This window comes from Chiloscyllium punctatum, chromosome 39, assembly GCF_047496795.1.
Source record: "Chiloscyllium punctatum isolate Juve2018m chromosome 39, sChiPun1.3, whole genome shotgun sequence".
Classification (NCBI taxonomy): Eukaryota; Metazoa; Chordata; class Chondrichthyes; order Orectolobiformes; family Hemiscylliidae; genus Chiloscyllium; species Chiloscyllium punctatum.
In genome coordinates this window covers 6,293,221-6,306,437 of record NC_092777.1, presented here as the reverse complement: position 1 = coordinate 6,306,437, position 13,217 = coordinate 6,293,221, and the positions used below count along the sequence as shown (strand labels likewise).

Sequence of the window (13,217 nt, the reverse complement as noted above, 5' to 3'; positions counted from 1 at the left end):
CACAGGGTTCTGCACATTAGAACATTAGAGAGTTTGGCCAAGTGAATTAGTGGAAGCAAAGTAGCAAAGGCAGAGGATTGGATTATCTGAATCTTTGTGACAAACATGTTTCACTGTTGGAGTGACAATGGGAGAGAGAGAGAGGAGACGGAGAACAATTCACAAGGAACCTGTGATATAGATAATCAGAAAGGTTCAACCCATTGTGTGGTTAACACACAACTAATTTATTTTAATTTATTCAGAATATTAACACTCGACTAAACTGTAGTTCATTAATATCAGCAGACACAAACACCAAGAACATAGTTTTGCCCTGGATGATAATTCACAGTAAAATCCAATCAATATTTTTTTTGTGCACTTGTTGGTGTCTGACCAAGTGGGCTGACTGAGTAAATCCCTTCCCACACTCGGGGCAGGTGAATGGTCGTGCTCCTGTGTGAACTCGCTGGTGTGTCTGCAGATTGTATAACTGAGTGAATCCTTTTCCACACTCTGAGCAGGTGAATGGCTTTTCCCCAGTGTGAAGTCGCTGGTGTACAGTGAGGTTGTATGATTTCTTGAACCCGATCCCACAGTCTGAGCATCTGAATGGTCTCTCATCAGTGTGAGCACGTTGATGTGACATCAGTTCTCCAGAGCTTTTAAAGCACTTTCCACAGTCCGGACATTTAAAAGGTCGCACATCACTGTGAACTCGTTGATGTGTTATCAGATTCCCTGAACATTTAAAGCACTTACCACAGTCAGAACACTTAAAAGGTCGGTCATCACTGTGAACTCGCTGGTGCGTCAACAAGTTATATAACTGAGAGAATGCCTTCCCACACTCACAGCAGGTGAATGGTTTCTCCCCAGTGTGAACTCGCTGGTGGACAGTGAGGTCAGATGAGTACTTGAACTGAGTGTCACAGTGAGAGCATCTGAACGGTCTTTCGTCAGTGTGAACACGTTGATGGGACATCAGTTCTCCAGCACTTTTAAAACACTTCCCACAGTCTGGACATTTAAAAGGTCTCTCCCCGGTGTGAACTCGCTGATGTTGCAGCAAGTTAGACAACTGATTGAATCCTTTCCCACACACAGAGCAGGAGAAAGGCCTCTCCCCAGTGTGACTTCGCCGATGCCTTTCCAGGTCAGAGGGGGATGTAAATGCCTTGCCACAATCTCTACATTTCCACGGTTTTTCCCCAGTGTGACTGAGCTTATGTCTCGACAGACCAGATGAATGGTTGAAGCCTCGCCCACACACAGAGCATCTGTATGGTTTCTCCCCATGTATGGTTGTTCCTTCCATGTTCAAATTCAATGTATTCAGGTCCTGATGTGACACCTGTTTCCTCCTTTCAATACAGGCTAGTAATTAAATTAAAACAAAAAAAAAACTGGAGTGAGACACAATCCAAAAATGAGGCAGTTTGTAAAACTAAGAATAATAAATCTGGTAATTTGAGGGATGAGGAAAAAAAAGTGATCATGGAAACTGCTGGATTGTCATGAAAACCCAACTAATTCACTAATGTCCTTCAGAGGAGGAAAATCCCTGCACACAGTCTGGACCTACAGAAGACTCAGGACACCATGATGGGAGTGAAACAGAATGAGAGGGTGGCGTTAAAACCAGCATGTCTCATAGGGTGAATCCACCTCTGAAATATTGCCTAAAATTGCATTTACCTTAGCTAAACAGGTTTTGAAATGCTGTTACTGTTACTAGACTTCACAATACTGATACCTTCGTTTCTGAGCTCCCATAGTCTCCCATCTATAAAAACAAAGATAATCCAAAATTTTCCCTTTGTGTCATTGCAGCACGGTGGCTCAGTGGTAAGCACTGTTGCCTCACAGCACCAGGGACCCGGGTTAGATTCCGGCCTCGGGCTACTGTGTAGTTTTTGCACATTCTCCCCCCAGCTGCTCTAGTTTCCATCTCAGTCCTAAGACATGCAGGCTAGGTGAAATGGCCTTGCTAAATTGCCCATAGTATGCAGGGATGTGTGGGTTAGGTGCATTAGTCAGGGGAAATGTAGAGTCATTGAGACGTATAGCACAAAAAGAGATTCTTCGGTCCAACTCATCCATGCCAAACCTAATCTAGACTCACCTGTCAGCACCTGGTCTATATCCCTCCAAACCCTTCCTATTCATATACCCATCTAGATGACTTTTAAACATTGCAATTGTATTAGCATCCACCACTTCATCTGGCAGCTCATTCCATACACATACCACCCTCTGCGTGAAAATGTTGCCCCTTAGGTCTCTTTTATATCTTCCCCCTCTCAACCTAAACCTATGCGCTCTAGTTCTGGATTCCCCAACCCAGGGAAGAGACTTTGTCTATCCATCTTGATTTTATAAACCTCTATAAAGGTCACCCCTCAGCATCCAACACTCAAAGGAAAACAGCCGTAGCCTATTCAACCTCTCCTTATAGCTCAAATCCTCCAACCCTGGCAACACCCTTCTATTTCTTTTCTGAACTCTTCAAGTTTCACAACATCCTTCCAATAGGAAGGAGACCAGAATTGCACGCAATATTCCAACAGTGGCCTAACTAACGTCCTGTACAGCCACAACATGACCTCCAACTGCTGTCCTCAATACTCTGACCAATAAAGGAAAGCATACCAAATGTCTTCTTCACTATCCTATCTACCTGTGACTCCATTTTCAAGGAGCTATGAACCTGCACTCCAAGGTCTCTTTGTTCAGCAACACTCCCTAGGACCCTACCATTAAATGTATAATTCTTGCTAAGGTTGGCTTTCCCAAAAAGTAGCACCTTGCATTTTTCTAAATTAAACTCCATCTGCCACTTCTCAGCCCATTCCACTGTACTCTCAAGTAACTTTCTTCGCCGTCCACTGCATCTCCAATTTTGGTGTCATCTGCAAACTTACTAACTATACCTCTGGTGCTCACATCCAAATCATTGATATAAATGACAAAAAAAGTAGTGGACCCAGCACCAATCGTTGTGGCACTCCACTGATCACAGACCTCCAGTCTGAAAAACAATCCTCCATCACCTACCTCTGTCTTCTACCTTTGATCTACTTCTGGATCCAAATCGGTAGTTCTCCCTGTATAGGGAGGGAGCCTGGGTGGGATACTCTTCAGAGGACTTGTTGGACCAAATGGTCTTCTTCCATTTAGTTCTATTCTATCATCCTATCACTAACTCCACTCTGTCCAGTGGCATACAAAAGTTCAGCAGATTCAGCAAACTCATTTTATAAATCCACATCTTCATTTTCAACTTCAACATTTCAAAATATTGGAAATATCTGGCAGCATCTGTGAAATCAGAGTTAACGTTTCGGGTTTCCTCAAAAGTGTGAGAGATAGAACAAACCTTATCCTTTCATGGTGAAAGACGGATGATGTCAAATCCTGATGGAGTGACTGCCTCAGATGATGCTTTTTTAAAAAAAATTAGTTTCGCAAATCCATCTAAATTATACCCTGTAAAAGAAGTTTACAAAAACAAAACCTCACTGTCAATACAAGGTAGAAATTAAAACGAAAACAGTTGGTTGGTGTGAGTTTGCTATCTTAAATCTTTGGCCTTCTAATCCCCTATCACAGTAGGACAGCCGTGCTTCCGACTGCGCATGCTCCCACGAAGCACGCCGCTCACCTACACAGCCCCAAATAACAATGGCGGCGGTCACCTTCAGCCGTCACTGAGTAAGGCCTGCAGACATTTTCCGTGTGCTGCAAACGGAACACGAATTCGAGTCTGAGAATCTATGTCGGGTGTTTATAAAAACCCTTTGTCCACTCGATCACCATTTCCCTCCCCTGTTTTTGACCAATTCCTTTAACCCCCTTATTCAGCCACACATAGGCTCAGCCTTGAAAACATGATCACGTGACGCTTCGGCTAGACCCATCCCTTGGTCACACCGATTGGTTGGAGGGTCACAAGCCTTCTCTTCCAATTGGGCCAGACAACAGTCAATCACGGAGCCCCCGAGGCGTGATTGATGTTCCTGCAGGTAAAAACAATGACTGCAGATGCTGAAAACCAAATACTGGATTAGTGGTGCTGGAAGAGCACAGCAGTTCAGGCAGCATCCAACGAGCAGCGAAATCGACGTTTCGGGCAAAAGCCCTTCATCAGGAATAAAGGCAGTGAGACTGAAGCGTGGAGAGATAAGCTAGAGGAGGGTGGGGGTGGGTAGAAAGTAGCGTAGAGCACAATGGGTGAGTGGGGGAGGAGATGAAGGTGATAGGTCACGGAGGAGAGGGTGGAGTGGATAGGTGGAAAAGAAGATAGGCAGGTCGGACAAGTCAAGGAGACAGTAACTGAGCTGGAAGTTTGAAACTAGGATGAGGTGGGGGAAGGGGAAATGAGGTGAAGAGCTTCAGAGCAGAGGAAATGACCTGGGAGTTGCAGTGGGAGAGGGACTCCCTGAGATTCTTATAGAGAGAGGAGGAAAACTTCTTCAAGGCAGGCATCCTTGCAAGAGGATTCGCAGTAGGGTTAAAATCAACGAGGTAAAAACAATGACTGCAGATGCTGAAAACCAAATATTGATGTTCCTGCAGCCTGGTGACTTGGAGGTGCTGGTGTGAGGCTGGGGTGGACAAGTTAAAAATCACGCAACACCTGGTTTATTTGGAAGCAATAGTTTACGAAGTGCTGCTCCTTCATCAGGTGGTTGTACAGATTATTATCATGCTCACAGAATGTATAGCCAAAGGAGTCCACCGTCATGGAAATGTGATACAGTAAACATTTTTAAATTAAAACTTTCGTCTTTTATAGTGGGATATGCTGGTTTCTGTTCTTTGATATGTAAGTCTCAGAACTTTGAAATTACATTCTCAAGATAGCTCAGCTTTTTAAACAATAGGTGTGAAGTCTGTCTGTGTCCCACTGCTATGTCAGACTGACAAACCCTCTGTATAGCTTTACATGGATTTATGCAGTTTTAGAGCAAAATAAAATGTAATTGTCCAAAAACAAATTCACCCCATAAGCTTATATGTGTGCACATGTCGGAGTGATAAATTGAGTGTGCATGTGAATGTGGGTGTGAGTACACATGATGTGTGTAAGCTTTGTTAAGTGTGTGTGTGTGATGTGGTATGTGTGGGAGGGTGCATATGAGTGAGAGCTTGTGTATGAGAGAGGGTCTGCATGGGTGTGTGAGAATGCAGGGGTATGTGTGAGTGTATCGTGCAATGGGATCACCTGTAGTGTGATATGAACCCAAGGTCGGTTGAGACCATTCCCATGGGTACAGAACTTTGCTATCAGCTTCTGCTCAGCCACTTTGCTTTGTTGGTTGTCCCAAAGTCCACCTTGGATTTCACGCCTATTGTTTAAAAAGCTGAGTTTTCTTGAGAATATAGTTGGAGGATGGTCACCGGAAGATCCGAGGCCGAATGACCCGGACCGCTGAAGTGTTCCCTGATTGGCATCTCGTGCTTTCCCTGACCAAAGTACGGCACTTATAATCTTTACCGTTCTCAGGGGAGTGATTTGCAATTTAACTGTCTAAAGTAAAAAATTAGAGCTTTTACTGACCCAGTGCAAGGGTTATTTAATGTCCCGGGGCAGGAATTAGCACCTTATTTGTCCTCAAAAAGAGATAAATCCTTGGTTTCTGCAAATCCTTTTAGTATCCACTGAAGAGTAACTGGCACATTTACTGTCCACAGGACTGGGATTAGATTTTTTACTGTCCCAAGGTTGGATAACCACCTTTATAGTCCACAGACAAAGGTTAGCATGTTTCCTTTCCACAGGACCAGGTGTTGCAGATTTACCCTGACATGAATCAGCATCTTTCTGCCCCTAGTGCTGGGATTGGTTTGTTGTTTCTGCAGGAAAATGATTAGCATCTCCACTGTCCACTTGACAGGATTTAACACTTCTATCTCTGGGACTGTCTTTGGAGGTGAAGAGAGAAGGTAGTGATAATTAATCCAGTGCAGATCCATGGAGGTGGCAGTGGAGGCGAATTTGGGCTCAGTACGAGACCTGGCAATATCAGCAGTGACTGTATCAGCAAGGTGGGTCTGATGTGGATTTGTCGTGGTGGAGTGAAGTTTGGGCCTGTGGAGTACCTGGCAGCCTCAGTGGCATCTGCATTGACAAGTTTAGGGAAGACTCATAGTGGCAAGGGTGTCAGTCAAGGGTCGTCACCAGAGGAAGAGACAGAGTGCCGTGGGGAAAAAAAGAGGGCAGCACCGCCCAAGCAGGAAAAGACGATCCCTCTGAGGGAATGGGTAAAGGCCTCCCCCCACCCGGTGAGAACCAAGAGGTACCCACCGGCCCAAGCTCCAGGTAACTGGGAACAGTGGTCCTGTGACAGCCCCGCTGTTAGATGGAGAACTGGACAGTGTGGACCCTGGGCCGGACCCGAAGACACCAGAGCGGGGAAATGGCTCCAGCGTGGAGCCGGACAGCTACCTCAACCCAGGGAAGGTCCAGCAGTTTGCCGTCACCACGGGGATGCTCATAGCTACCCCAGAGGGGCAAGACCAGCAGCAAATGGACACTGTTAACCACGTAAACTGTTAAAAATGGGGTTAAAAATTGCCAGCAACAATGTGCGTAGCATCAAATCGGCTACGCGATGTGTTTCTACGATGGCCTTCCTGGCCAATGTTAAAGCCGATGTCCTGTTTCTGCAAGAGTGTGGGATTCCGCACCTCAGCAGCTACAAGAGATGGTCGAGCTTGTGGGCCCTTGCACCATCAGTTTGGTCGGGGGGCAGTGATAGCCGCCCCTCCGGCCTGGGTATCCTGTTGCGAGGAGGCAACTTCACTATCTCAGAGGTTAAGGAGGTGGTGGGCGGGCGCCTCCTCGTCACCGACATCATGTATAGGATTGCTCCCCGAGACTGATTAATGTGTATGCCCCAGTGGGTAAGAGTGAACGGTTGGCCGTCCTGCAGCAGCTTCCACTGTTGCTGGCTACGTCCAGGCTGGTCATTCTGGCTGGAGACTTCAACTGTATCATTGATGCAGATGGGCGATCCGGTGGGGGGGGACAGTAAACTGGATGCCACGTCCAGAGCTCTGATGGACACGGTAAAAGATGCCAAACTGCACGATGTCTTCAGCACCCCTGCAGACGGAGCGCAGCGTAGATACACCTGGTCACGGGCAGACGGGTCTATCTGCTCAAGGATAGATGACCTGTTTGTGTCCCGAATGCTCTCGGTCAGATCCACCGACATCAAGCCGGTGTTCTTCTCTGACCATTGCCTCCTGCTGGCCGACTGTCACCTACAGGACGAACAGCGGGCTGGTAAGGGAACGTGGAAGCTGAACACAAAGCTGTTGACCCCGGGAAACATTGAGGAGCTCAAGAGGGACTTCGCAGGTTGGAGAACCGTGAAGCTCCTCTTTGAGTCTCCAGCGGACTGGTGGGAAACAGTAAAAGGGAACATCAAGAGGTTCTTCATCCTCAAAGGTATTCAGGAGGCGAGAGACAGGCGCGGAAAACTGTCCCAGCTCCAGGAAAGTATGCAGAACCTGCTCCTGCTGCAGATGATGGGGGCCGATGTCATGGAGGACCTTAAGGAGGTGAAGGGCCAGCAAGCCTCGCTTTTTGCCTCAGAGGCCTCCAAGATAATCTCCCAGTCCAGGGTCCGCTCGATGGAGCAGGACGAGACGTGTTTACGTTTCTTCTTCCAGAAGGTGCACAAAGAGAGTTCCATGCTCAGCAGCCTGAAGGAAGAAAGATGGCTCCATAACGTCATCTCAGGCTGATGTCATAAGGATCAGTAAATCCTTCTATGCCGGTCTGTATGACGCGAAGCCGACCGACAGCGCGGCCTCCCAGTCGTTCCTGTCCTCTATCATGGAGGTCTTAGACGATAGAATATGTGAGAGGCTGGACCAGCCGCTATCCCTGGATGAGCTGACCAAGGCCCTTGAGTCCTTTGAAAAGAATAAGACTCCCGGAAGTGACGGCTTACCGGTCGAGCTCTATTCGGCTCTGTGGGATTTGATTGGCCAGGACCTGCTGGAGGTGTATGTCAGTATGCTTCGGGCAGGTACCATGAATGAATCCATGAGGAAAGGCATCATCACCCTCATCTACAAGCGGAAGGGGGAGAGGGAGGAACTCAAAAATTGGAGACCAATCTCACTGTTGAATGTGGATTACAAAATTCTGTCAAAGGTAATCGCCAACCGGGTCAGGTCTGCTCTGGGATCGGTGATTCACCCTGACCAAACCTGTGCTGTACTGGGCAGGAAGATTGCTGAGAATCTCGTACTCCTCAGGGATACAATCGCCTACGTGCAGGACAGAGGGTTGATCAGCCTGGACCAGGAGAAAGCCTTTGACAGGATATCACACTTATATGAGAGATGTCCTCTCCAAAATGGGCTTTGGGGAGGGAATTGGAAATTGGATCAGACTGCTCTACACCAACATTGTCAGTGCAGTCTCAATGAATGGGTGAGAATCAGATAGCTTCCCACTCAGATCTGGAGTCAGGCAGGGCTGCCCTCTCTCTCCTACCTTGTTTGTGTGCTGCATAGAGTCATTTGCCGAGTCCATCAAGAAGGATGCGAGCCTGACAGGGGTGACTATTCCTGGCAGCGGGGGCCTGCAGGTTAAGGCCTCCCTGTACTTGGATGACGTCGTCGTTTTCTGCTCGGATCCGCTGTCCGTTCGCAGACTCATGTGCATGTGTGACCAGTTCGAACGGGCCTCGGGGGCCAAGGTAAACCGAAGCACAAGCAAGGCATGCTCTTCGGGAACTGGGCCAACCAATCCTCAATCCCCTTCACTGTTAGGACCGACCACCTGAAGGTGCTAGGTATTTGGTTCGAGGGGGGCTGGGGCGTGCGCCAAGTCTTGGGAAGAGCGTATCAGCAAAGTGAGGCAGAAACTGGACAGTTGGAAGCTACGGTTGCTCTCCATCACGGGACAAAATCTGGTCATCAGGTGTGAGGCACTGTCATTGCTATTATACGTGGCACAGGTCTGGCCTATTCCCAGAACCTGTGCCGCTGCAGTCACTCAGGCCACCTTCCAGTTTATATGGAGGTCAAAGATGGACCGGGTCTGAAAGGACTCGCTGTTCAAAGATCTGGGCAATGGGGGAGAAAATACACCCAATGCCACCCTCACCCTGATGGCCACTTTTGTGTGTGGCTGCATGAAGCTGTGCGTGGATCCCTGGTATGCAAACACCAAGTGTCACTACGTACTGAGGTTCTACCTGTCCCCAGTGTTGCGAAGGATGGGCCTGGCCTCGTTGCCGCGGAACGCTCCGAGTAGTTGGACCGTTCCGTATCACCTGTCCTTCGTGGAGAAGTTTATGAAGAAAAACACCTTTGACCACAAGTCCATTAGTGTCAGCACGTAGTGTCCTTGAGACCCTTTGGGAAAAGGAGAGGGCAGATCCTATTGAGCGGTTCCCTGAGCAGACTGTCAAAGCCATTTGGCAGAATGCCTCATCGCCAGAACTTTCCAACAAGCACCAAGACATGGCTTGGCTGGTGGTGAGAAGGGCTCTGCCTGTGAGATCCTTTATGCATGTCCGGACTCTCAGCCACACCGCACGCTGTCCTCAAAGTGGCTGCGGGGGGGGGGGGGGGGGGGGGGCAGGGTGAAATGAGACTGTTACACACCTCCTTCTGGAATGTGCCAACACAGAAGGAGTCTGGAGAGGAATGCAGTGGTGTTTGTCGAGGTTTGTCCCGAGCAGCGCCGTGACGCGGGACTCCGTGCTCTACAGCCTGTTCCCTGGGACGCACACCGAGACAAACATCAACTGTGCCTTTGGAGCACTGTTCCTTCATCAGGTGGTTGATGAAGGATGAAGGAGCGGCACTCCGAAGGCTAGTGCCTCCAATTAAACCTGTTGGACTGTAACCTGGTGTTGTATGATTTGTAACATAATATGATTGAATTTACTCTGCGATTTGAGAGAGAGAAGGTGGAATCAGAGGTAATGGTATTACAGTTGAATTAGGGCAATTACAGAGGCACGAGGGAGGAGCATCTTTTCTGTCCTCAGGATAGGAATTAGCCCCTTTATTTGCACCAGACAATGATGAGCAACTTTACTGTCCCCAAGAAAGAGATTAGCACCTTTTCTGCCCGTAACGGTAGAAATATCCACCTTTACTATTTTTATGAATTGGATTAGTATTTTTACTTAGGATTACTTAGAATCCCTGCAGTATGGAAACAGGCCATTAGACCCAACAAGTCCACACTGACCCTCCAAAGAGTATCCCACCCAGACTCATTCCCCTACCCTTTAACCCTACATTTCCCATGAGTAATGCACCTAATCTATACATCCCTGAACGCTATGGGAATTTAGCACGGTTAATTCACCAAATCTGCACATCTTTGGATTGTGGGAGGAAACCAGACCACCCAGAGGAAACCAACACAGAAACGGGGAGAATCTGCTAACTCCACGCAGTCACCCAAAGCTGGGATGGAACCTGGGTTCCTGCGATGAGGTAGCAGTGCTAACCAGTGGGTATGTGAGTATGTAGGAGTGTGTGTGTGTAAGAGTGTATCGTGCAGCGGGGTCACCTGTAATGTGACATGAACCCAAGGTCCCGGTTGAGGCCATTCCCATGGGAACCAAACTTGGTTATCAGCTTCTGCTCAGCTACTCTGCATTGTTGCTTGTCCCGAAGTCCTCCTTGGACGATGGTCACCCAAACGTCTAAGGCCAAATATCCTGGACCACTGAAGTGTTCCCCGACTGGGAGGGAACAACCCTGCCTGGTGATTGTTGTGTGGTATCCATTCATCCGTTGTTGTTGCATCTGCTGGGTCTCACCAATGTACCATGCCTGCAGCGTATGAGACTCACCGTATATATGGTGGGAAGTGTTCCCACGTGTGATAGAACATAGAAAAGTACAGCTCAGAACAGGCCATTTGGCCCACGATGTTGTGCCAAGGATTATTCCTAATCTAAAATAAAATAACCTAACCTACACACCCCTCAATTCACTACTGTCCATGTGCATGTCCAGCAGTTGCTTAAATGTCTCTAATGACTCTGCTTCCACCACCACCACTGGCAATGCATTCCATGCATTCACAACTCTCTGCATAAAGAACCTGCCTCTGACGTCTCCTCTATACCTTCCTCCTATCACCTTAAAACTATGACCCCTCGTGCCAGTCAATCCTGCCCTGGGAAAAGGTCTCTGGCTATTGATTCTGTCCATGCCTTTCATTGCCTTGTATACCTCTATCAGGTCACATCTCTTCCTCCTTCTCTCCAGAGAGAAAAGTCTGAGCTTAGTCAACCTCTCTTCATAAGACAAGCCTTCCAGTCCAGGCAGCATCCTGGTAGTCCTTCATTGCACCCTCTTCAAAGCCTCTGTATTTTTCCTGTATTATATTTTTCCCAGCAAAATATAGGGCGACCAGAACTGGACACAATATTCCAAGTGTAGTCTAACCAGGGTTTTGTAGAACTGCAGTAAGACCTCACGGCTCTTAAACTCGATACCCCTGTTAATGAAACCAAAACACCATATGTTTTATTAACAACCCTATCCACTTGGGTGGCAACTTTGAGGGATCTATGCACTTGAACATCAAGATCCCTCTGTTCCTCCACACTGCCAAGAATTCTGTCTTTAATCCTATATTCAGCATTCAAGTTCAACTTTCCAAAATGCGTCACCTTGCATTTATCCAGTTTGAACTCCATCTGCTGTTTCTCAGCCCAGCTCTGCATCCTGTCAATGTTGTGCTGCAGCCTTTAACAGCCCTCGATACTATCAACGGCACCTCCAACCTTTGTGCTATCTGCAAATTTACTAATCCATCCCTCAATCTCTTCATCCAAGTAATTTATAAAAAGTACAAAGAGCAGAGGCCCAAGAACAGGGTCCTGTGGGACACCACTCACCACTGACCACTGACCTCCAGGCAGAATACTTTCCATCTACAACCACTTCTGTCAGCCAGCAATTCTGAAACCAGATCTCCCTGTATCCCATACCTCCTGACTTTATGAATGAGCCCACTGTGTTGAACCTTATCAAATACACCGCATCCACTGCTCGACCTTTGTCGACCCGTTTCCTCGCCTCCTCAAAGAACTCAATAAGATTTGTGAGGCCTGACCTACCCCTCACAAAGCCATGCTGACTGCCTTTACTTATGCTATGCTTTTCCAAATAGTCATAAATCCTATCCCTCAGAATTCTTTCCAAAATCTTGCTGACCATAGATGTACAACTGAGTGGTCTGTAATTGCCAGGAATTTCCCTATTATGCTTCTTGAAAAGAGGAACAACATACACCTCCCTTGGCGAGTGAGGGACCAAAGATCTTCACCAACAGTTTAGCAACCTTCTTTCTCGCTTCCCAGAGCAACCTAGGATAAATCTGATCTGGCCCTGGGGACTTATCAATCTTAATGTTTGCCAAAATTTCCAGCACATCAGGTTCATCAATCTTGATCAGTTCAAGCCTATTTCCTCAAAGTTCTCATTCACAACAAAGTCCCTTTCCCTCGTGAAAACCAAAACAAAATATTCATTTGGGCCTTCCCCTGACTGCTCAGACTCCAGGCACAAGTTATCCCTGATCAGCCCTACCTTCTCCCTGATAATTCTCTTATTCCTCACAAATGAATAAAATGCCTTTGGGTTCTCCCTAATCCTTTCAGCCAAGTCTTTTTCGTGCCCCTTCCTGGCTCTCCTCAGTTCATTCTGAGTTCATTACAGGAGTAATGCTCTAAAGCTGTGCCTGATCCTTGCTTCCTCCATCTTATGTCAGCTACCTTCTTCCTTTTGATGAGAAACTACTCTGTTCTCATCATCCAAGGATCCTTAATCTTGCCTGTCTCAGAGGAATAAATTTATGCATCACTCACAACAACCACTCCTCAAACAGTCTCCACATGTCTATTTCTGTGGAACAATTGCTCCAAATCTGTACCTCCCTACTCCTGTCTGATACAATCATAATTTCCTTTCCCCCAATTAAATATCCTCCCATGGTAACTGCTTCTTTCCCTCTCCATGGCTATGGGAAATGTGAGGCAGTTATGGTCACTGTCACCAAAATGTTCTCTCACTGTGAGATCTGACACCTGTCTTGGCTCTTTGCCGAGCACCAAATCCAAAATAGCCTCTCCCCTCGTCAGCCTGTTTACATATTGAGTAAAGAAACCCTCCTGAACACATCTGACAAAAACAGTTCCATCCAAACCATCTGGACTAATGAGGTTCCAGTC

General features: G+C 47.3%; 1 protein-coding gene across 2 annotated transcripts; it reads right to left on the bottom strand.

The window, feature by feature from the left end:
• Window positions 1-223: 223 nt before the first annotated feature.
• LOC140463784 (uncharacterized) lies at window positions 224-3,892 on the bottom strand. 2 transcript variants are annotated; one of them, XM_072558092.1, is made up of 3 exons: window positions 3,681-3,892; window positions 3,362-3,471; window positions 224-1,359 (listed from the first exon to the last, which is right to left on the bottom strand). In XM_072558092.1, the coding sequence occupies exon 3, from the start codon at window positions 1,298-1,300 to the stop codon at window positions 329-331; it is 972 nt and encodes a 323-aa protein (XP_072414193.1). In that variant the 5' UTR covers window positions 1,301-1,359; window positions 3,362-3,471; window positions 3,681-3,892; the 3' UTR covers window positions 224-328. The 2 variants fall into 2 exon arrangements, with proteins under 2 accessions (XP_072414193.1, XP_072414194.1); XM_072558093.1 differs by lacking the exons at window positions 3,362-3,471; window positions 3,681-3,892 and adding an exon at window positions 3,040-3,329.
• Window positions 3,893-13,217: the final 9,325 nt, after the last annotated feature.

Coding starts and splice junctions, on each gene's coding strand:
- LOC140463784 (XM_072558092.1), bottom strand. CDS start 1,300: ATGGAAGGAACAACCATACATGGGGAGAAACCATACAGATGCTCTGTG.